The sequence below is a fragment of the Elgaria multicarinata genome, chromosome 8, assembly GCF_023053635.1.
Source record: "Elgaria multicarinata webbii isolate HBS135686 ecotype San Diego chromosome 8, rElgMul1.1.pri, whole genome shotgun sequence".
NCBI lineage: Eukaryota > Metazoa > Chordata > Lepidosauria > Squamata > Anguidae > Elgaria > Elgaria multicarinata.
Genome location: NC_086178.1, coordinates 93600899 through 93623639, shown reverse-complemented (window position 1 = coordinate 93623639; position 22741 = coordinate 93600899). Strand labels below are relative to the sequence as shown.

Here is a 22741-nt window from a genome sequence, read left to right as displayed (position 1 = left end):
CAGCAGTTTCTGCAGCTGAAACTCTCCCCAAGGCCTGAGTTCAAGTTTCAGGCAACCAGCTCCGGTCGACTCAGCCTTCCATCCTCTTGAGGTCGGTAAAATGAGTACCTAGCTAGCTGGGGGAAAGGGAATAACGGCCGGGGAAGGCAACGGCAAACCACCCCGCTATAAGGCCTGCCAAGAAAACGTCAGCGAAAGCTGGCGTCCCTCCAAGAGTCAGTAATGACTCAGTGCTTGCACGAGAGGTTCCTTTCCTTTCCTATATATATATATTCACAAAGTTGTTAGGTCGAGGACCAAACAAGAAAGAATGTATCCAACCAAGTACCAACAGTAAGTAACAATTTCCAGAGCATAGCCGTGTTAGTCTATCGCAGCAAATATCAACCGAGTCTTGTGGAACCTTAACGGCTAAATGCGGCGCAAGTTTTCATGGACTATAGCCCATTTCATCAGATGCATGGAATGTCATAGAAAGTTTCAAGTTTATACCCAATACATATGGTTGTGGCTGCAATCCTAGGGAGATATAGATGAAGGGAAGTCCCATTAAACTCAGTGGGACTTACTCCAGAGTAAACGTAGCTACGATCGGGCTGAACATTTGATGACATACAAAATAAACGGGGGCGGGGCGGAGCTAGGCTTGCTCCTTCCGGGTTCACCTGTTCCGCCTCGGTCTCTCGCTACAAGAGTAGCGCCCCCTAGCGCCCTTTCTTTCAAAGCCGCTCCTTCCCTGAGAGCGTCGCGTCGCCCTTTCCTTCCGCCACCCCGTGGGAGGGGGGTGGTCACGTGTCGGGGGCGTGGAGTGAAGTGACGGCCTCTAAGATCACATGACAGGGGCGCGGGCCGGGGTTGCTACTGTTGCTTGGGGAGGGGGGCCGGAGACTGACTGACCATGGTAAGTGAGCGGCGACTCGGGGTTGTGGGGAGTGGTGAAAAGAAGGGGGGCTGTTAGCGCTGTGTGGCTTCGTAGTTCTGAGGCCTGGAGAGCCATTGTAGGATGAGCGGCGGCGCCTTCCCACTCGTTTTCTTCCCCTTGTGAGGCGGGCCGGACCGGGCCTTGAGTGCTTTTGAGACAGGGAGGCTGAGTGAGACGTTGGCGGTTCCCATGGATACGGTACTCCTCTCCTTCCCTTCTTCCCCAAGCCGTTGACCCCACCCTTCAGCCGCCTCTGCGAGGCGCGCGAGGGGCTTCCACTCGATGTCACCCCCTCCTTCCTCCCTCCCTCCACGCGCTCACCCCGCCTTCCTTGGTGACGTTGGAAGAAGGCAGATGCGCGCGCGGGAGGCGGGGAGGGGGCTCCCGTGCCACCGTCAGGTTGTCGTCGGCCCTCAGTGGAGCTCGTGACTCCTCTGCCCAGTCGCACCCCTGCGAGCCAAGTGATCAGGGAGTGGGGAAGTTCTTGGGATTCCTGTCGGTGTGGAGTCACCTGGCTTGACGGTGGCTGACGTCTGAAAAGAGGCCCATAGGTTTGCACTCTCTGGCCTCAGAGCTTTGGCCCCTAATCTTGTCTGCCTTTGGAGTGTGAGAGAGGCGCTCTGCACGTGCTTAGAAGCACACCCTTACTTCCCATGTTGCAAAACAGCCTTGGCATGTAAAACCTAACCTATTCAGTAGGGTGGCCGTTGTGAGGCTTACAACAACCCTTTTTACTAATAAAAATGTAAAACATTTGTATCCCGCCCTATATCGTTAAGATCTCAGGGCGGCGTACAGATACCTATATGCTGGGTACCTGAGAAAGGTGTAAGGACTGGAATGGCAACAGCTCATTGATATTGGACTTTGCCTGCATAACTGATATTCTTTTCTAGGGATGACAACATACTTGTTTATTCTGACATAACTGTTTGTGGACACTATCCACTAAAGTGTCCAAGCTTATGCCATAATAAATTTGTTTTTAACATGCTGCAAGGCTCTGCTATTTTTTTGTTGCACTAGATTAATAGAACTACCTCTCTGAAAAACACACCTCTTGTCCTTTTGCCCTGATGAGTAGCAAAGATCTTCCTGGAAGCTGAACAGGGTCTTATTTAGGTAGTTTCAAGAGAAGTAAAGGGCTAAAGGCCATATGTTGTTATGGAAGTGCTGAGGCTCCCATGAAAGTTCCCTAAGTGGTTTCTGTAGCATGCTTCATGGAATATGAAGACTTGAAAGCTGGTTCCTTATATTTCCTGTTATGACATAATTTGACAGCACGCTGAGCATGCCAAATTTCTTATTTCAGGAAGTGGAGAACATTTGAGATGCCTTTTTAAAAATTCTTTCAGACAGCTAAACTTATTTCTTTTTCGCAGTAGTTGAAATTAGTTTTGCCGCAGCAATTGGTAGAGTTGGTATGGGTAATCTTTCACTTCATAAAGTAAAACATCCTTTTTAGAACAACTTAATTCTAAACTTAAAACTAGTCTTTGTTAGATGGAAGTTACTCATTTTTGTAAGCTACTTTGGGGAAGTAGAGTTGCTTGATAGATTAGTGTTGCACAGTCCTTTGAAATACGCAGTTGTATACAGCTTGCTAATAATTTAATGCTATTGACAGTACTTTTTTTCTGGAAGAGTATCAGTGATTCCTTCTGAAAGAGCATCAATGGATAAGTCACTTAACGTGCCAGGTTTGCTTAATGGATTCCTCAGGCACAATTGATTAAACGTGAATTCAGCTAATAAAAAAGCCTGGAGACCTGTAGTCATTTACCTTATTTGATGTAAATCAGCCTTTTCCAATTTAGTATCCTCCAGATGTGTTGGACTACTGTTCCGTAATCCCACAACCAGTATAGCACAGCAGGCTGTGCGATTATAGGAATTGTAGTCTAACACAGCAAGAGGGAACCCGGTTGGGAAAGATGTCACAACAGTATTGTCAAGTCTTAAAATCTAGGATTTCCTCAGACTTCATAAACTGCAGAAATCTTTGGTAGATTTAGCAGATAGCAAAACATGCCAGAAGCAGTTATTTTATACTATTACTAGTGCTTTTTTTTGTGTGGCAGAACTTCTGTGCCTTTAACACTGCATGACATTCAGAAATTTTGCAGATGAAATTCAAGAACGTAAGAACAGCCTAGCTTGATCAGACCAAAGGCTTATCTAGTTCATCCTGTTCCCCAAAGTGGTCAACTAGATGCCAATAGGAATCCCACAACCAGGGCTCCCGGGCAATAGCTCTCTTATGCTGCCATTTCCCAGTGACTGGTATTCAGAGGCAGAGGTGTAGTATATAGCCATCATGACTAGTAGACATTGATAACCTTGTTCTCCATGAATTTGTTAGTCCCCTTTTAGAGCTGTCTTATGTCAGTGGCCATCGCCATGAGTTGTGGAAATGAATTTCTTAGTAGAACCCTGTGCTGTATAAAGTACTTCTTTTTGTCTGTCCTGAATTTCTCACCATTCAGTTTCATTGGATGACCCTCTCTACCCACTTCCTCCATGCCATACTTATTTTATACATCCCTAACATATCCTTCTTTACTTGCCTTTTCCCCCTAACCTAAATAGCTCTAAACATTGCAGCTTTAACTCAGACAAGTTGCTTCAGCCCCCTGATCACGTTGGTTGCCCTTTTCTGTACCTTTCTTAGCTCTACAGCATATTTTTTTAGTTCTGGCAGCCAGAACTGTTTTGTTAGTTATGTGCCTTCAAGTCGACTTTGACTTATGGCGACCTTATGTATCAGTGACCTGCAGTTGCATCTGTTGTAAACCATCCTATTCAGATCTTGTAACTTCATGTCCGTGTCTTCCTTTATGGAATCAATCCATCTCCTGTTTGGTCTTCCTCTTTTCCTTCTACCTTCTGCTTTCCCTAGCATTATTTTTTCTAGTGAGTCATTTCTTTTCATTATATGTCCAGAGTAGGATAATCCCAGTTTCAGCATTTTCACTTCTAGTGAGAGTTCTGGCTTAATTTGTTCTAGAACCCATTTATTTGTCTTTTTGTGGTCCATAGTATCCCCAAAACTCTCCTCCAACACCACATTTCAAATGAGTTGATCTTCCTCCTATTCGTTTTATTCATTGTCTAACTTTCGCATCCATACATGGAGATCGGAAATACCATGGTCTGAATAATCCTGACTTTGGTTTCCAATGTTATAGCTTTACTTTTAAGGATTTCCCCCAGATCTCGCCTTTCCCAATCCTAACCCTTTTCTGATTTCTTGGCTATTTGTCTCCATTTTGTTTAATAACACTGCTAATATTGATAATACTTAACTAGTTCAATTTCCTCATTTTCAACTTTAAAATTACTTGTCCTCTGTTGTCATCACTTTTGTCTTCTTGATGTTCAACTGTAGTCCTGCTTTTGTGCTTTTTTCCTGTTTACAGTATTCCAAATGTGGCTACACCTTGATTTGTATAAAGGCATTATAATATGGGTCACTTTATTTTTGATTCCTTTCCTAATTATCCCTAACAAGTAGTTCACCATTTTCACAGGCATAGTGCTCTAGATCAATGTTTTAATTTAATTTTCCACCACAACCCCAAGATCCCTTTCCTGGTTAATCACCACCAGCTCAGACCCCATAAGCATATGTGTGAAGTTAAGTTTCTTTTTGTCCCACTGTGCATTTCTTTACACTTGCTTCCATTGAACCGCCCAGCTAGCTTCGGCTATTGGGCGATATAAAAATGTAATAAATAAAATAATAAACTACATTGGTCATTTCATTGCCCATTTATGCCATTTGGAAACATCCTTTTGGAATTGTTTTCAATCCTTTTTAGTTCTTATCACCCAGAATAATTTGGTGATAATCAGCAAACTTGCCCACCTTACTGCTGACCCCTAACCCCCAAGTCAGTTATAAATAAGTTAACAAGCAAAGGTCATAATATAGATCCTTGGAGGACCCAACTTCTTGCATCCCTCCATTCTGAATCCTCCATTTATTAAAGCTGTGCTCCTGTTCTTTAACCAATTACTGATCTATTAGAGGACCCATCCTCTCATCCCATATTATTTGCTTGTATTTATTTTGCCTAGTTTGTGTTCCTTTTTGTCCTCATTTGGGCAAGCTTTCTATTTTCTGAAGGAAGATTACTTATCTCTAAAGTTTTCCTTGAGTTTGCTCATAAATTATGCTGGCTTCCTCTTGAGCTTGGTGGTACCTTTCCTGATCTATAGTATATATTCTAGCTGAGCTTTTATTCTATTCCCAAGCATTGTGAAGAGATTTGTCACTCTTATTTATTTATTTTTCATATTTATACCCCACTCCTCAGCCAAAAAAGGCTCTCAGAGTGGCTTACACTTAGCAAAAAAGACAGTCCCTGCCCTCAGGCTTACAGTCTAATAAAGACATGACACACAAGGAACAGGAGTTCAGGAGGAGGGAGGGGGGGGGAGAGAGAGAGAGTCCAACAGGAGCAGGCCATGATGTTTCTTCTGCCTGCTCCTGTCCCCTTGCTCTTTCTTCTTCCCCACAGGGCCAAGATGACAATTTGCTCTTGACTTTCCCTTTCAGCTTTCGTTTTACCAATCCTTTCATGTTTGTGGTGTTTCCTGTTTTGAAATCAAATGTGACTTCAACATTTTTTGTGTTCTGAATTTCTGTCTGGCATGCAAATATTAAAGGCACAAGAGCCCTGCCAGGCAAAAGGATGGCTTTGCTTTATCAATCTGATGTTTGTTCCTGTGAAAAATTACTTCTAGATGTTGGGATATTAAGGAGACATTTGCAAAAGCATACTGATGACACCAATATTCGTGTTGTGTTGTGTGTGTTTGTGAGGGTGGAAAGACCAGCACAGATTCAATGCAACAGATAGATGTCTAAGTATAACATGCACATGTTCAGCTGATGGTTTAGTTTAATGTCTAAATTTGATATTACATGAATGAGCTTGCCAGGATTCTTGGGCTCATGTGTTTCCTCCACCCAACACATCCTGCAATTCCCTGCCTTGAACAATTCAAACCATAGTTTTCTATTTTGCCTGATTCAAAAAGGGCAGCTGTATTGGTCTGTAGTATGAAAACAAAGAGCCTGTTCAGATGACACACTAAGGCCATAGCTAGACCTAAGGTTTATCCCTGGATCGTCCAGGGGTCAAACCTGTTCATCTAGGTGACACACATGGGATCCAGTGCTCAGGCAGGGGCGAACCCTGGATGATCCCAGGATAAGCCTTAGGTCTAGCTGTGGCCTAAGCCATGGTGGTTAAACATTTTGAGCTAAACATTATGGCTTAGTGTGTCGTGTGAACCATTCCTAACTTTAGTGGCTAAATAAGCATGGTTTAAGCACACACACTAACCATTTGCTGCAAAAGGCTTAGCAATATGCTAACCATGGCTTAGCATATTGTCTAAACAGGCCCAATATAAGTCTTTTTGGTGCCACAGACTATTTTTGTTTCCATTTTTACTGAACTGACAGACTATGCTTTTTGTTTGTTCTATAAGCCAGGATTGTAAACCATGGTTTGTTCTTGGTTTGCAGAGGAAGCACAAAGCATAGAAGATGAAATGGAAGTAGATGAAATGTGCTTGAGTATAGCTCCAGACTAGTATAGTACCAAACTACAGTGTCTAGTATTCATCATGGGATGTCACATTAAATGCAGGCATGTGCAAATCAGCTCTTAAGGGCCACTTCACTTGTTCTTGCAGTGACATGTGCATGTTTTCTATTTTAGGAACATGTGGTGGGACTAACGGACAATCCTGTTTCCTTGATATGTATATGCTTATCTTACATGTAGTTGAAAATGCACAGTTGTAACATGCATACATTGAGTTTAATCCAGTCTGGTGAGCACCCATGCACAAATAAATATTCTTATGTCGCAACAAAGTCACACACACACAAGTGCTTGCACGGTGCTGTTATGGGGAATGTGAAGCACACAACGGCCTCTCCTTTGCCATAAAAGCTTGGCAAAGTGTTTTCGCATGCAGCTGGGGAGGGGAACATGGCTTTGTTATGGGCGTTCTCTGGGCACAACACTGGAAGACTGGATTGAAACTATTGTTTTGAAATTGTGCATTTCAGATGTCTTAGCTCTATAATGTGTAAATGTAGCAGGCCTTGTAAAGAATGAAATTTCTGGATAATTACTTCAGTGTTCTTTGAGGCTAGATAGACAACCTCGTGCCCTCCAGATTATTAGGACTATAATTTCCAGTAGCCGCAGCCAGCTTGGTCAATAACCATTTATTATGGAAGTTGTCCAAAACAGCTAGAGAGCATCAGCTTTTTTTCTTTGTGGAAATTGCAAACGGTAATGTATATTCTTTGGTTATATGTGGACTTCTATCCATTTAAAATAATAATAAAATAGGTCAGCTTTTGACTCATGCACACCTCTTTCCTTTGGTTACATTTTATTCTTCTTCCCAGTATGGCAGCATACAAGCATACTTTGTGTTTTTAATGTTTTTGAGTGTCCTTGAGATAGTTGATGGAAGAGATGTATTTGAGTATTTGTACTGCTAATGTCAACTTTCTCTAGCTATTTTCTCAGTTGTGGAAACCTATGGCGTCTGCATGCCAAAACAGGACAGGACAAATTGTATGGATTAGGCTCAAAGGGGTGCTGAGATCATAACAATAGTTTTGTAAACACATTCATTTTAGGAATTGAGTATTTTTCCAAAATAATTCCTTTATTGGGGATCAAAGTTATTTATAAAAGATGTAGTGTATTTAGCCAGTTGAGAAATATTTTGCCATTCTGTCAGAAAATGCCGTTTGTTCTGCCGTTTGTTCTGAACTCCTCTTGGATTCTTTTTGAAATCTGGACTTCCGTTATTCATACTGTTTAGCTAGTTAGCTTAGTTCTTGCTGATGGAATTAGCAAGTTTATTATTTTATTTTATTTTAAAAAGAGGCTTGCAATAATAATGAAGTTGAATGCAAAGTTTTTAAATAAATAAATAGAGATATTAAGACAACATACAGGTGCTCTGTCTCCGTTTGTTTCTCCACAAGTCTCCTTGCTGACTCTAGTTCCCTGCTTTTGGGGGGAAACTTCTATCTGGTGTGGCTCGCAGATAGCTCTTCTATCTGCTGGACGCACCAGATACAAGACCTAGTTAAGGCAATCAATGAATGTATGATGCAGGAAGCACATTAGCTGCAATTCTGCCTTGGAATATTTGAAGGTTTAGGCAGTCTCCAGGCAATGACTTGGCAACCTGAATGTCAACATGTTCTTACATGGATCTCCCAAAATGTTAAAATACAACTATTAACCTCAATAATAGGGCCCAATCTATCCTTGAGTAGTGGTGCTTTTTCTTGCCGGGGGTGGGGGGGAAGTATGGTCAAGCAGTATCTGTGGCAATGGGACTGGATAACAGATTATTCCAGTGTAGGACATGGAATCTTTATAGTAATGGAGGCAGTGGTGGTGAAAATGTAAACAAAAAGAACCCAAAAGGCGACCATCGTAGAAACAAAATAAACCCATTGAAATAAATCGTCATTCAAAAATTATACACATTTATACTAGAATAACTGTTTTCAATGCAATACTAATACAAGTACTTGTATTAGTATTGTATTGAAAACAGTTATTCTAGTATAAATAAGTGTGTATAATTTTTGAATGACGATTTATTTCATTGGGTTTATTTTGTTTCTACGGTGGTCGCCTTTTGGGTTCCTTTTGTGGACATGGAGTCTTGCCATTTCTCCACTTGAGTGAAAGTGGCCCTCAGGCAAAACTAGTTGTTAATTCTGGCTCTGTAATGTAGTTTTAGTGCAGCTTCCCCCAACCTGGTGCCCTCCAAATGGCTTGGACATTAATTCCTATCAGCCCCAGCCAGCATGGTCAGTGGTTGTCTCCTCCATCAGTATAGAAGTGTGTATGTAGTAAATTGACTAAAGTTACTTGGGTTAGGTATCTGTGTCATTTTCCACTTCAAATCTTTTAACTTTAAATCTAATTCTTTAAAAAGGATGAAAAGTTTTATAATTGATGTGAGGTGATATGCAGGGTGGGACTACCTTGGTCTAAAAGACTCTATTCTGGCACAATCATTGCTTTTCCACAAGTGTACCATTCCATAGCAGTATTCTGCTGCTGCCTCCCAGTGCTTTAGTTTCCTTCTTCTGATTAAAGTTTTGGTAGAATTTAATTTGTACTTCTACGCTCAGAGATGCAACTGTAATAGAGGCCATATAGAGTTTCCCTTCATTTCTTAACTTCTGATATTTGCCAATAATTTGTGGCTGCAATATTGTTCTTGATAAAGTTGTATCTAAATGAATATGCTTTTTATTGCAGAGTTTTCTTGGAGGCTTGTTTGGTCCCATTTGTGAGATTGATGTTGTTCTTAATGATGCAGAATCACGAAAAACAGCTGAAATCAAAACAGAAGATGGTAAAATAGAAAAGCATTATTTGTTCTATGATGGAGAATCTGTTTCAGGAAAGGTAAACTCATTCCACGTACATTCAGAAATCCATATTTTATAAAACATATAGGTCAGAAACATATTATTGAGGTTATAATTGTGACTTGGACATGCACTGTTCTAGTTAAATGATTTTATTTTGAGGTAAATCCAAAATTACATGAGCAGACTTATTTATTTTATTTATTTATTTATTTATTACATTTTTATACCGCCCAATAGCCGAAGCTCTCTGGGCGGTTCACAAAAATTAAAACCACAGTAAAACACCCAACAGTTTAAAACACAATTACGAAATACAGTATAAAAAGCGCAACCAGGATAAAACCACACAGCAAAGTTGATATAGGATTAAAATACAGAGTTAAAACAGTAAAATTTAAATTTAAGTTAAAATTAAGTGTTAAAATACTGAGTGAATAAAAAGGTCTTCAGCTGGCGACGAAAGCAGTACAGTGTAGGCGCCAAGCGGACCTCTCTGGGGAGCTCGTTCCACAACCGGGGTGCCACAGCGGAGAAAGCCCTCCTCCTAGTAGCCACCTGCCTCACTTCCTTTGGCAGGGGCTCATGGAGAAGGCCCCCTGTAGATGATCTTAAGGTCCGGGTAGGTACATATGGGAGGAGGCATTCCTTCAGATAACCTGGCCCCAAACCGTTTAGGGCTTTAAATGTTAATACCAGCACTTTGAATTGGGCCCGGACCTGGACTGGCAGCCAATGAAGTTGTAAAAGGACTGGCGTAATGTGATCTCGCCGGCCAGTCCCTGTTAATACTCTACTTCTACTCACGCAATGGTTGTATCCCTTCTCCTCCATCCCCCCAATCTACTGCAGAGGGTTTCTCAACCCTTTGGACCAAATTTAGGGGGCATGTTGGGGAGAGAGTGGTATCTGTTCTACCGGCAGAGCAACACAGTTGGACACAACCTTTACTCCCACATTAGAAGGTAAGCAAGTATATGCTTCCTGAGACTAGTTATTTGATAATTAACTCAGTTGGCTAAAGGGTGATCACCACCTGCAACTAAAGATTAAAATCTGTGCCTCTCGCTCTTTGTTCTCAACAATAGATGTTATTATGTGGGTTTCCTTTTCTCTTTTGCATAGTCCTTACAACAAGATCAATTAAAAAAGGGCATGTTCAGTATAGTTATTAATAAAAATTAGAAATAAGACTTTTTCTGATGTGCAGTATTAGGGCAACTACTTTGAATTGATTGACTTGAAAACCATGTGGCTTCACAGACATCATCTTGTATCAAATTTTGAAGAAGTTTTAGGACAATTTTTTGCTTCAAGTTATGAGTATTTATATGTGCAATATTTGTTATGTCTCTCCTAACCATGAGAAAAAATGCAACTGAATCTGATAATATTGAGCTGAAATCAGTGTAATAAGTAGCGATAAGATTGTAGACTAAGGTTGTAATCCTATACATATTTAGACAGAAAAATATTCTACAACTCCCAGAATTTCACAGCCAGCCATATTGGTTAGGGAATTCTGGGAGTTTTAGGAGTATTCTCTGTCTAAATATGCATAGGATTGTGTCCTAAGTCTCTTTTTTGTTGCAGAGGATTTCATTCAGTATTGGAACAAGAGTTAATATAGTCAACCTGAATTTTTTTATTACTGAACTTTTGCATCTAGGTAGTGCCATATTAAAGTTATGTGGTATTGATAGTATTGGTAAGTTGATATTAATTTTGTACAATTATTTTGCTAATTAAAAAAGTTGGGTTAACAGTCAGACTCCTTAAGCGAATGGGAAACATTGTTTTTTTTAATGCAGAAATTGTACATTGCTTTTAAACCAGCTTATCTTATATGCTTTTTTGTGGATTATTTCACAAGCTGTACATCAATGGTACAATAATACTTATTTGGGTTTGATGTGGAAATAATAATAATCAATCATTGGCATCACATCAAAACTTTTTACAGAAAGCCTTCAGAAACTGGGCCAATCCTTCCACACCAACATCCAGAAAGCAGTCATACTTAAAACATATTCAATAGTCAGGAAATTTCTGAATCAGTAAAAGACAGCATGATTTGGCAAAGCCCATCATGTTCATCTAGAAAAACCACCACGAGTGAGAAAAGAGAGATAATATCCTCCTAAGATGATACCAATGCGATATCAAGCAAATATTGCTGGATTTAGGTCATATTTAGCATGAAATAAAATAAATAAATATTTAGCATGTGCTGTTTTCACAACTGTAGTGGTTTAAAAATTGGCTCTATCTGCTGCAACTGTTGCTGGGTTTTTTCCTGTTGGGTTTTGTTTTTAAATTGTAGTAAACTGCAAAATAACAGAAGGGCGTAGTATAAATAATTCTAATAAATATCCCAATTCTGTCCTTGTGCAGAAAATGGATCTGTACAGTTATGCTGAGGGGAAGAAGTGTTTGATCAGTATCTTGGTTTTTGCAGGTGAACATAGTCTTTAAACAACATGGAAAGAGGCTAGAGCACCAAGGAATTAGAATTGAATTCGTAGGACAAATTGGTGAGTTACAGACTTGTCACTTAGCATGGTAACTGTAAAGTGCACAGACCCATGATTCATGAAAATCATAATCTGGAGGTAGTTAATAGCAAGTATGTTGAACATGTCTTTGAAATAAAAAGCACTTGAGAGGGATAAAAATTAGTTTTCTGTATTCTGTCAAGCAACAGTTACACAATGAATATACATCTTGATCAGGCTTGTACATTCTGTTTCATCAGTACAACTTACAAAAATATTTCTGTTTACAATATGAGAGAAGTAGAATTACATATATTTTTTTGGGGGGGGGGAAAGTTTAGGGTCTTGAGATTACTGCATACAGATGGTTGTTAGCATTAAAATTCAGTACAATTAACAAAATAATAGCATTTTCTAATTGAATGGAGGGTCCTTCCAGTGCAACTGACATAGTGCCCTGGTTTGGATGTCATGATAAGCCAGAAACCGTGGTTTATTGAGAACAAGGAACATGTTTCCACACACTGCCTGATCACTCATGCGTGGCCCCTCCTGCAAGCCGAAGTGGCTAAACCAGGGGCAGGTAACCACTTTTGGATAGGGTGTGTGGATGATCTCAGTAGGTGATTCTCAGCCAAAGTGCTGTCTGAAGTTGGTTTGCCCAGGGATCCAATTTTAGTGTGTGGGGGCTTTCCCTGGCCTGGGAAGGCATGCATGCAGCAAAGCTGCCCTAGTTAAGGCATTGGGTTCACTTGGCATTTGGGCAGCAAAGCACTTAGCATGTTGCTTGCCCTTCCCATTGGGAGGAGGAGGGGCATGTAGGGGAATCTACGCTTAATCTATGATCACAGATTGGATATAGCAGTGGGAATTCCTCTTCCGCATCTCCCTGGTAGCTTCCAGGGCACAGTGCCTGAAGAAGGAGCCTAAGCGTCTGCAGGCCAGAGGTTCCATCTGTGGGCTAAACAAAGCATGGACTCTTCGTCTGTGGTTTGTTTATCATGACATCTGAACTAAGAACTCTAGCTTGTCTCTCTCCAAACAAGCCATGGTTTCTTGTTGGTTTATGACTGTGCTTGTTTGGGGAGTGACAAGCCAGACTTCTTAGTTGGACATCACAATAAACAAACTATGGGCATCCAATGACTTTTTTTAACTGCTGTTGCTTGCAGAAGCTGAGCAGTAGTGATCAAGCAGTTGTGTGAATTCTCTGGAGCCCTTGCTTATCATTGTGTCTGAACAGGGCAATTGAAGGTCTGCTGAATTAAGTCATGCTGCAAAACACTAAATTCACTTTTAAAATTCTTATTTTTAAAATGTTACTGTTCTAGCTACATTGAAACTCTTACCATGTATTCGCCTCTGTCCTTGCCTGCTATTTCCAACTATCTAAATGTCAAAACATTAAAAGAAGGTTCTTCAGGAAAGCTTGTTATGTTCTCTTTCTGATTGTATCCCTTAATTTCTTAGAACTTTTCAATGACAAGAGCAATACTCATGAATTTGTAAACCTAGTGAAAGAGCTGGCCTTACCTGGTGAATTAACACAAAGTAGAAGCTATGACTTTGAATTTATGCAAGTTGAGAAGCCATATGAATCCTACATTGGTGCCAATGTCAGATTGAGGTATTGAAACTGAAAATCGCTTTTTCTTCAGCTACAGTTATAGCAGTCTAACTTATCTGTAGTGGGATATTGGTATGCATACATTTTTAAAAATGAATTGTATTAAAGGTGACCTTCCATTTGTGGAAGGGGGCTTGATCCAGAGGAGCTCCCACAAACAGAAGAGAGGGGAAATGTTTGTTGCCAGATGCCCCCTGCAGACCCTTGCATTTCTTAAAAACTGTCCTACAGGGTTGGGACTGCGGCGGGACTGTGGTATTGGCAAAACATTACTGATGGAGGAGTAACAATTTCTGTCAAAGGCATTCATACTGAATTTTATTATTATTATTAAAATACTTTAATGTTGTTAAATTTAAGAAATACAAAAACTCAGAAATACTATATAGAGGAAAAAATCTCATATAGGAAAAGATAAGAGTAATCCAATCTTTCTGCACTATAATTGTGATTCCAAAGAACTATAAATGGACACAATTTTAAAAATCTTCAGGTAGTGTGTATTTTCAAACAATTGTTTATTTAAATTGATTTTATGCATAGAGCTTGAATTTGAAAGTGTGCAGCTTTTAAAAAAAACAAGCTTAAGAATCTTCAATTTAAATGCAAATGAGTTCACAAAATATATTCCACCGTGTCTATAGATCTGTAAAGAAATATTGTATTAACAGAAGTTGGAATAGCCTTTTCTCTTGCTTTGGGAACATAACCACCTCCTATGAATTTCTTAGGGTGGCTTTGCAACAAAAGTAGGTAGAATTGTGAGCTGAGTAGTTCGCATAGTTCTAACTAATAATGCAACTTGTGAACCTTAATATAATATTCTGGCGCTAGGTAATTTGATAGATGTCCACCTCTGCAGATTTAGCCTATATGTGTGTGCATATATATAAACCATTATATCTATATCACTAATTTCATTATTTATAGGTACTTCCTTAAGGTGACAATAGTAAGAAGATTGTCAGACTTGATAAAAGAATATGACCTTATTGTTCACCAGCTTGCAACTTATCCAGATGTTAACAACTCTATTAAAATGGAAGTAGGCATTGAAGATTGTCTGCACATAGAATTTGAATACAACAAATCCAAGTATGTATGACGCTGAATAAGCTAAACATAGGACTTTGGAAACTGTAACCAGGGAAGATCGGTTTGATGAAAAGAGAGCACATAGCAGTGCTTAGCAACTGATTGCTAATAGACTGCAATTAGGGATATATGAGTCAACCTTCCCCTCCAAGGTTGTCACAATTCAGAAGGATTCCTGTTGTCTTGAAGCATTTGCTCATGTAGGTTGTCCAGTTTCTCACTTGTCCAGAATAAAGTCTAACCATGCAGAAGAATGAGGTGTTAAGAGTCCTGAGCATGGTTGAACATAGGATTGAGTATTCTGCTTCTTTTTTTTTTAAAAAAAAAAGCTCAACTAGAATAGCAAACAGAAAACGAGCATAGTAAGAAGTATATCAGGCTAACGCCTTTCTTCTTGATGTGTTCTTTACATGCAAGGAGACTTTTACATGGGGAGATTTAGAAACTAAATCTCCTACTTACAAGCTAGAATAGTAGTCTAGCCTCCTCGGGTAATTGGGGGAGACTGATCTACATCCCACCACTGTTGGAGTTTCAATTGATGGGTATGGGCAATAGTAGTACCTATGTTCTGGAACACCTTATTCTGGGAGACCCAGTTGGTTTTTTCCTGATGGGATGTAGATGCCAATTGAAATTTTTGTTTCTGTTTTAGTGGGCTTGATTTCTGAAGCCTTCTTAGAATTATATATCTGGTGGCTGGTTTCTGGGCTTTTTAAAATCTTGTTACTGTTTTTAAATTACACTGACTGTATTCCTTTTTCTATATGATAATTTTTTCAATGTGTAAACCAGGCCTATGTCTGCTGCTAGCCTGGGGCTTTTTGCACTAGCAACAGAGAAGGGGCCACTATTTGATCTCTGATGACATCAGCATGTGGAGCCCACTTGCTTATCTTGGGTGCATATTTGACGATTTTGTAAAGTTCTCTTCTTCACAACCTGCATTTATCATATTTGGAGATAGCTTTAGAGTGGCTCCTGAAAATATACTGCTTGATTGGGGAATAAAACATTTTGTTGCTGCAACCTTTCAGTGGTGGGACTGTACTTAAATGAAATGAGTAACTCAGCTCAATAGAGAATAGTGTTATCCTTTTTCAGCAATGAAAATACAAATGCTCATCATATAATTCTCTAAAGTAGTTTAAAATGTACAAATTTTAATATTTTACAAGCCCTATTCCTTTGTCTTAAGGTATCATTTAAAAGATGTGATTGTTGGAAAAATTTACTTCCTCTTAGTAAGAATAAAAATTCAGCATATGGAGTTACAACTGATCAAAAAGGAAATCACTGGAATTGGTAAGATGAGCAACGAAGTGTCAATCTGATGAAAGTTTTTAATTTCATGTATTCTAAATCTAGCTTTTTCTAATATTTTTTTCCATTTTATAATATGCTATGGTACAGAATTGTGAGTGAAATTATTGTAATTGTAAAGTTAAGTGTAAATGATCAGTACTTTGTGAAATGATTTTTTTCAAAGTGGCATTTGAATTATTCCTGCAAATTGACTCTTGAAACCTTTGTCTTATATAATTAATACTAACACAGAGACACACTTAATATATATCTATGTATTGTTAAAGATGATCAGGCATTGTTTTATTATTTTTTAATGTGCAGGGAGAGGTGAAAGATCTTATACAGTGACTTTGCATTTTAAAATGTAGCAAAATCTCAGAATTAGCAAAGCAAGGAGGTACTGGTAGCAGATGAATAGTTCATAGCAGCAGTAAACTAGGGTAACCTGTTCAGATGGGGTGACACTTGTTGCTTTGGCAAATTCATGTACAGAGCTAAAATTGTCATGATTTACTGCTTTTAATATTCAGCATTAAGAACGATCACTTAAAAGTTAGGAAGAAATACTTATTTTCTGATTATCTGTGTAATTGAATAGCTAACAAAGTTTGGTCAAGGCATAATTGCTATGGGTTTCTGGCTCACAGAAATGTATAAAAGTACCAAATAACACCCTGATAATTGTTTAACCAGGGCCCAGTACCACGACAGAGACAGAGACTATTGCAAAGTATGAAATAATGGATGGTGCACCAGTTAAAGGTAAGTCAGTGCATGTCAACATCCATGTAGTATTTTTATGTTAAAATGTAGATTGTTTTTTTTAAAATGAATATTTATTTTTGGTCAATACAGAATAAGATCATCTTGGTCTAAACTGGAACAAATCCGAGACCTACAGCATTAAATAACTGTAGGGGCTCCTAATACCAGTTGATTCCTTAAGACTAGTTGATGTGAGCTGTTCGTAGTAGCAGCAGTTGTGAAAATACACCATTTCTGCATGAAATGAATAGTGCCACAAAGCTATTTATTTTGTGAACTTCTTGTTTAATATGAAATTTGCTACTCATATGTGTTCTAAAATATGCAGATATTTTCTATGGATAATAAATGGCCTATTTAAGAGAGAGATTTTGTTGAAACCGGTGTGAGTGGTTTAAAGAGAGCTCTTCCTCTTCTCTTAAAATAGTTTTTATGCTAGGTCCCAAAATGGATTTCTTTTTAAAAATTTGAGGATGTTTAAAGAGTACAGCAGCTTCTGAAAACAAGCCTTTGCAGAACCAATGGTGTGCCTACAGAATGTCAGTACAACTTATTGACCCTGTTCAGACGACACACTAAGCCACAGTGGTTAAGCATTTTGAGCTAAACATTCTGGCTTAGCGTGTCATGTCATGGTGGCTACATAACCACGGTTTAAACACAAACACTAACCATTTGCTGCAAAAGGGTTAGTGGCCTAACCATGGCTTAGCATGTTGTTTGAACAGGCCCACTTATTTATTCGTAAAATGTGTATATTGCTCCATATCTGAAACAGATTCTGGAGCAGTGAACATAAGAATTAAAACAGTAAAAGATAAAAAAAATTAAAAAAACCCATTATTATACTGAACACACCGATTACCATTAAAAACCTTGGCTGTCAGTCAAGGAATGCTTCCTGGAATAAGACAGTTTTCAGGAGGTGCCGGAAACAATACAGTGTTGGCACCTGACCTTCAGGGGCAGGGAGTTCCAGGGCCACCACGCTGAAAGCTCTTAGTTGATACAAGAATTTCTTCTCCATATCTCCAAACCATTCATTATAGGAACTGTTTTAACCTGTTAAAGTTTCCTTCCTTTGATCAACAAAACTAACCCTGACTCCTTTTTATTTAAGGTGAATCTATTCCCATAAGACTCTTCTTGGCAGGCTATGATCCCACCCCTACAATGAGGGATGTGAATAAAAAGTTTTCAGTAAGATACTTCTTGAACCTAGTGTTAGTAGATGAAGAGGACAGACGGTACTTCAAGCAACAGGTATAAGGTTCTGCAAACTGCAGTATTGTAATAAGATGGATGTATTTATAATTGATAACTTGTTAAGTAAAATATTAAAGGCATCTTGCAATGTACTAAAGCCACAAACCAATAAAATAATAATTAGGATGCTGATCACATTCTGCTAAAACAACAATAATAAAGTGGAACACTAATAAAAACCTATCAAAGCCCATCACCTGCTAAAGGGAAGGTTTATGGTCATGTTTCCACACAATCGGCAGTATCTAATGTTAGTCCTACTTGAAGTAGACACATTAATGAGTGAATGGGACTTGTTAGACTAACATTGGATACAACCCAATGGTAAGCCAGAAACTGTCCAGAGTTGCACAATATGGGTGCCACTGCTGAAAAGGACTGGCTTTGGGTATTTTGGCTTTTCCAAAAGCTTACATGGAAATTTTAAGATGGTTGGAGTGAGGAATCTGACTGCAATTCCAAAATGAAAAATGAAGAATTTTCAGCATTTCTTTCTCCTTGCTAAAAAGTACTGAAGGTGGTTCAGAAAGTACAAAAAACATAAACACTACCTAAAAATCTAATCAAGACAGTACAATAATACTACAATAAAAAGGACAAAATCAGTGCAGAAGCCAGAAAGAGAGAACCAAATTAATATTATATCTAAAACATCTGCAAAAGATATTTTGGCTGCATGTGAAAATTGTTCATGTTCTTAAGTCAAAATTACACGTGGGTGTGATGTGTTCTTTGGTTTTAATTTTTCTGTTACAAATATGAAAAGTGTCAGTTGACTTAAAACATGTTGAGAACATGGAAGTATCTCTCCTGTTTTCTCTTGAAGAGAAGAGTGCCTATGTTTAAGCATATGTTTAACTGTTTTCAAATGTGGATATACTTTCTCCTTTTTACATGGTGTTATTTTTTGTTTTGTTTTAGCCACCTTTTAAAGTTTTAGTGAGAAAATAATTTTGTACAATTTATTATTACCTTGGATATATTTTATAGAAGGGGATGAAAATGCTGTAAGTACATTAAAGATGCTGCATTTCATCAGATAGCAAACTTATGCAAAGAATTGGGTAGGTTTGAATCAGATTCTAGTACAGCTGCTTCAGTCTGCACAATATTGACCTGTTCAAATATCAAGCTTCTAAACTGTATTTTCTCTCATTCTTAAACAGGAGATCATTCTTTGGAGAAAAGCTCCTGAGAAACTGAGGAAACAACGAACCAACTTCCATCAACGGTTTGAAAGTCCAGAACCACAGGCATCTGCAGAGCAGCCTGAAATGTGAACTGGATGTAGGGGGTGAAAGAACTGTTGATAGATCAGCAGGTTAAAGGTGGCAACAGCCTGTAGAGAAGAAGGCCAAAACTCACATTACAACAGTCTTCCTCATCTTACAGTGCTGCATTTCCCACACTACTAAAACATTCTTCAAGTAAACATTCAAGTGTGTACATACATTTAAAATAAGTGCTTTCTCAAACACTGGAACTTTCTTAAGCTATTTTATACTGCACATTTTACTTTTGTCTGGTGTGATGCACTCAGATATGCATAAAGCTTAAAAAGTCTAGTTATGTGTTTCCATGCATGTAGGCTGGTGCATTTAAGTTTTGCTTATCATTGATGGTAGACTAAAGCATTTCTTCTTCCTATACCACATTTCATATCATACATACTTCCTCGGTGTCTGTTACCTGTATCCTTGGAAACTTAATAAAAATATGTTGTACTAAAATGACAGATTCAGGGTTTATAATAGGTTTTTGCCCTGAAAATAAATCAGTGCTCACCCCAGGGAAGTAGGTGACATTTACTAAATATTATGTGCTTGGGATAGTTCTGAGACCATAACATTGTTTTAAGAACCCCTTATCTTTCTGAGGAATGTGTGTAAGCAAGCTTCTTTCTGAAATTAGCTTTATAAAGAGGGTTGGCTGCTCTTCTTCTTTTTTTTCTTAGCTCCTCCATCCTTATAATTCTATTATCAGGTTCCAAAGTCCCTTAAGGCTCATATGCCGTGCTAAAATATTTAATTCTCCCATTCAATCCTATTTCAGTGGAGGGTGTGTATGAGAGAAAATGTTTTAATATAGCTTTTACTGATTACACTATTGAAATCTGGGTCACATACACAAAAAATCATTCTCTTTGCACTTTCACCATCCTCCTTCAAACATACCCCAAAGATGGGGAAACACTCATTTTCCACTATGAGGAAACCTGTGCTTGTAGAAAGGTGCATGGATGGAAACCAACAGAATCTGTAGTAGGTGTTGGAAGTCTGTGTAGAAAAACATCTTTTTTATCTTTATAATTCATTGAGTGAACTTAGTGTCTTTGGACAAACCTTGTTAGCCTCCATCTGTCCATAATTAAGTATGTAGTTTTCAGAAAACACACTGCTTGTTTTGGGCACAACATGGAACCTGCTGAATAGAAGGGTACTCACGTTTATACTTCACTTGGCCTATCTACCAAGAATGTTTCTAAACTTCAGTGCAAGTGTTATTGGTTATCTTACTTTATGAGTAAGCAAAATTACTAAATTATACTTCTGTAAGAACTGTTTTATTACTATGGCACTTTGATAAAGCAGTCAGAGATGCTGCGTGCTGGGATATTTCTCTTAATATGGATGCCTGTGACTGAGAGAAGTTAACTCCCTCATGTAAGTGCCTGTTCAGAATTTCAAACAAACAAAACAATGCCAAATATTTTCATGGACACTTGCATGTTGCAATCTGGAAACTATTCCAAGAAATTTTGAAAACTGATTGTATTTAACCAGCCTCAAATTGTGCTATGTATAATAGACATAATGAACTGCTATTTGAATTATTAAAAATAGCTGTATTCTCACTAAAATACCTTGATTGTCTTTAATTTTATACTGTGCTGTAGTGAGTTTGTGACTTCTAGTTAGTCATATAGAACTGTCAGTAGTTAACTAGGTCAGACTTGGATAGTTCTAAATAGCATTTAATCTATTGTAGGTAGAGGAGGAAATTTTTAGTTTCATCTCAAGTTAAGTGAAGATCCAGGACATTTCCACCTGAATACTCTTAAGGGTGGGGAGAGATTATTCTTAATGGGTGCCAAGCTTGATCATGAACAACTTCATATGGGGATTAGATGCCTTTGTTAGACTGGAAGACAAATTTGGTAGAATTAAATTTTCCAACAGATTCATGCAAATAACTCTTGTTACATATTGAACAATAGACTGATCTACCTGCTAGAGTCTAGTGTGTGGGTGATGCAGTATAAATTGGTGTGACAGAATTACTAGTTTAGTCATAAACGTAATCTGACTACTAGACTAAATTAGTTCAACCCAGGGCTTTGTGTGTGTGTGTGATTTTTTCAGATCTTGAAAGTGATTTTCTTTCTTTCATTCATTTTTATACCACCCAATAGCTGAAGTTCTCTGGGCGGTTCACATTTTATTTTGACATCTAAGTCTTATAAAAAATTCTAGTCTCCTTTATATGCTGATGCAGAAGGATTGTTTCAATAAGTCTATCTCGTATGACTAGTTGGTGCCTGGTAATACACAATAAAGTGAGAATATGGAATGGCAAATTTAAAAGTAAATAAACATGTTGGCATGTTCTGTATACACTGGGAAAACAAGCTCAAATATTAGCATTTGATATAAGGTTTACTTCCTGACTTTTAGAGCAGTATGAAAATGGAACCAATTACTTAGTGAGGTTGTGCACTTTCCCACACTAGAGGCATTCGAGAGGCAGCTGGACAGCCATCTGTCGGGTATGCTTTAGGGTGGATTCCTGCATTAAGTGAGGGGTTGGACTCAATGCACTTATAGGTGTCTTCCAACTCTACTATGTTTCTATGCAGCTGGGCAGCTACCTGTCAGGCATGCTTTAATGTGGATTACTACATTGAGCAGGGGGTTGGACTCAATGGCCTTACAGGCCCCTTCCAGCTCAACTATTCTATGATTTATGGCAGTCTTCCCTAACCTGGTGCCCTCCAAATGCATTGAATGATGAAAATTGTAATTTAACACATCTGGAGGGCACCAGGCTGAGGAAGGCTGTAATATGGCATAGCTACTCTCTGTTATATGATGAGAATGCAGTTCTGCTTAACAGAGGAAGTGCCTTGCCAAATGTCTACTGAGTCCAGCATTCTTTGAAGCAATTCTAGTACTAAGTCTGTTACAAGCTGGTCTACTTTTACAAAACGATTTCCGAACTAATGCTGCAAAACACCAAGCACTGAACACTGACATTTTCCTAAATATACTATGACCGACAATATTTTGTTTAATTGTTGAGTACGGATGCTGGGGTTTCCTTTCCGCCATATACCCGTTTCTTTCTTGCTGTGGGCTTGTTTATCCGATGAAGGTTCAAATAAAAGTGGCGTCTGTGCCTTGGCAAGGTGGGTGCGCTTTTTTCTTATCGCCGGGACGGGGCAAGACGCCCGCTCTTCCCTTACACTGGAGTGGAGCGCAGGGAACAGGACAGGCGGCACTTTAGCCCTGTAAGAGCTACAGATGGAACCGACGTGATGCGTACCGGTATGACGCCACCCACCCATCACTATATTATATTGGGTCGCCGAATGCTGGATAGGGATGCTGGGAGTTGTAGTCAAACACACCAGGTTGAGAAAAGGCTGATAGGCAGTCTGGTCTAAACGCACGTGGTCGTTTTTTAAAGTACGTCTCAGTGATTGGTTGGCTATCGCGCTGCCTGAGGCGCTTTCCTTACTATTGGGTTTGGGCGGTCGTCACGAGATACGCTGGGATGGGGGGGGGAGACGCTGCTGTAGCTCGCAGTCTTGCCACTTGTTT

General features: G+C 39.0%; 1 protein-coding gene across 1 annotated transcript; it reads left to right on the top strand.

Annotated features, from left to right (window-relative positions):
* The first annotated feature begins 821 nt into the window (after positions 1–821).
* On the top strand, positions 822–20781 carry VPS26A (VPS26 retromer complex component A). The gene is made up of 9 exons (XM_063133026.1): positions 822–901; positions 9253–9402; positions 11824–11899; positions 13331–13487; positions 14418–14582; positions 15781–15887; positions 16584–16652; positions 17776–17918; positions 19088–20781. The coding sequence occupies exons 1-9, from the start codon at positions 899–901 to the stop codon at positions 19199–19201; spliced, it is 984 nt and encodes a 327-aa protein (XP_062989096.1). The 5' UTR covers positions 822–898; the 3' UTR covers positions 19202–20781.
* The last annotated feature ends 1960 nt before the right edge of the window (positions 20782–22741 follow it).

What these genes read in the sequence shown, in the direction of transcription:
- VPS26A (XM_063133026.1), top strand. An exon ending in GAGAATCTGTTTCAGGAAAG is followed by an intron (nt 9,403 to 11,823) that starts GTAAACTCATTC and finishes TGGTTTTTGCAG; the next exon opens with GTGAACATAGTCTTTAAACA. An exon ending in GACGGTACTTCAAGCAACAG is followed by an intron (nt 17,919 to 19,087) that starts GTATAAGGTTCT and finishes ATTCTTAAACAG; the next exon opens with GAGATCATTCTTTGGAGAAA.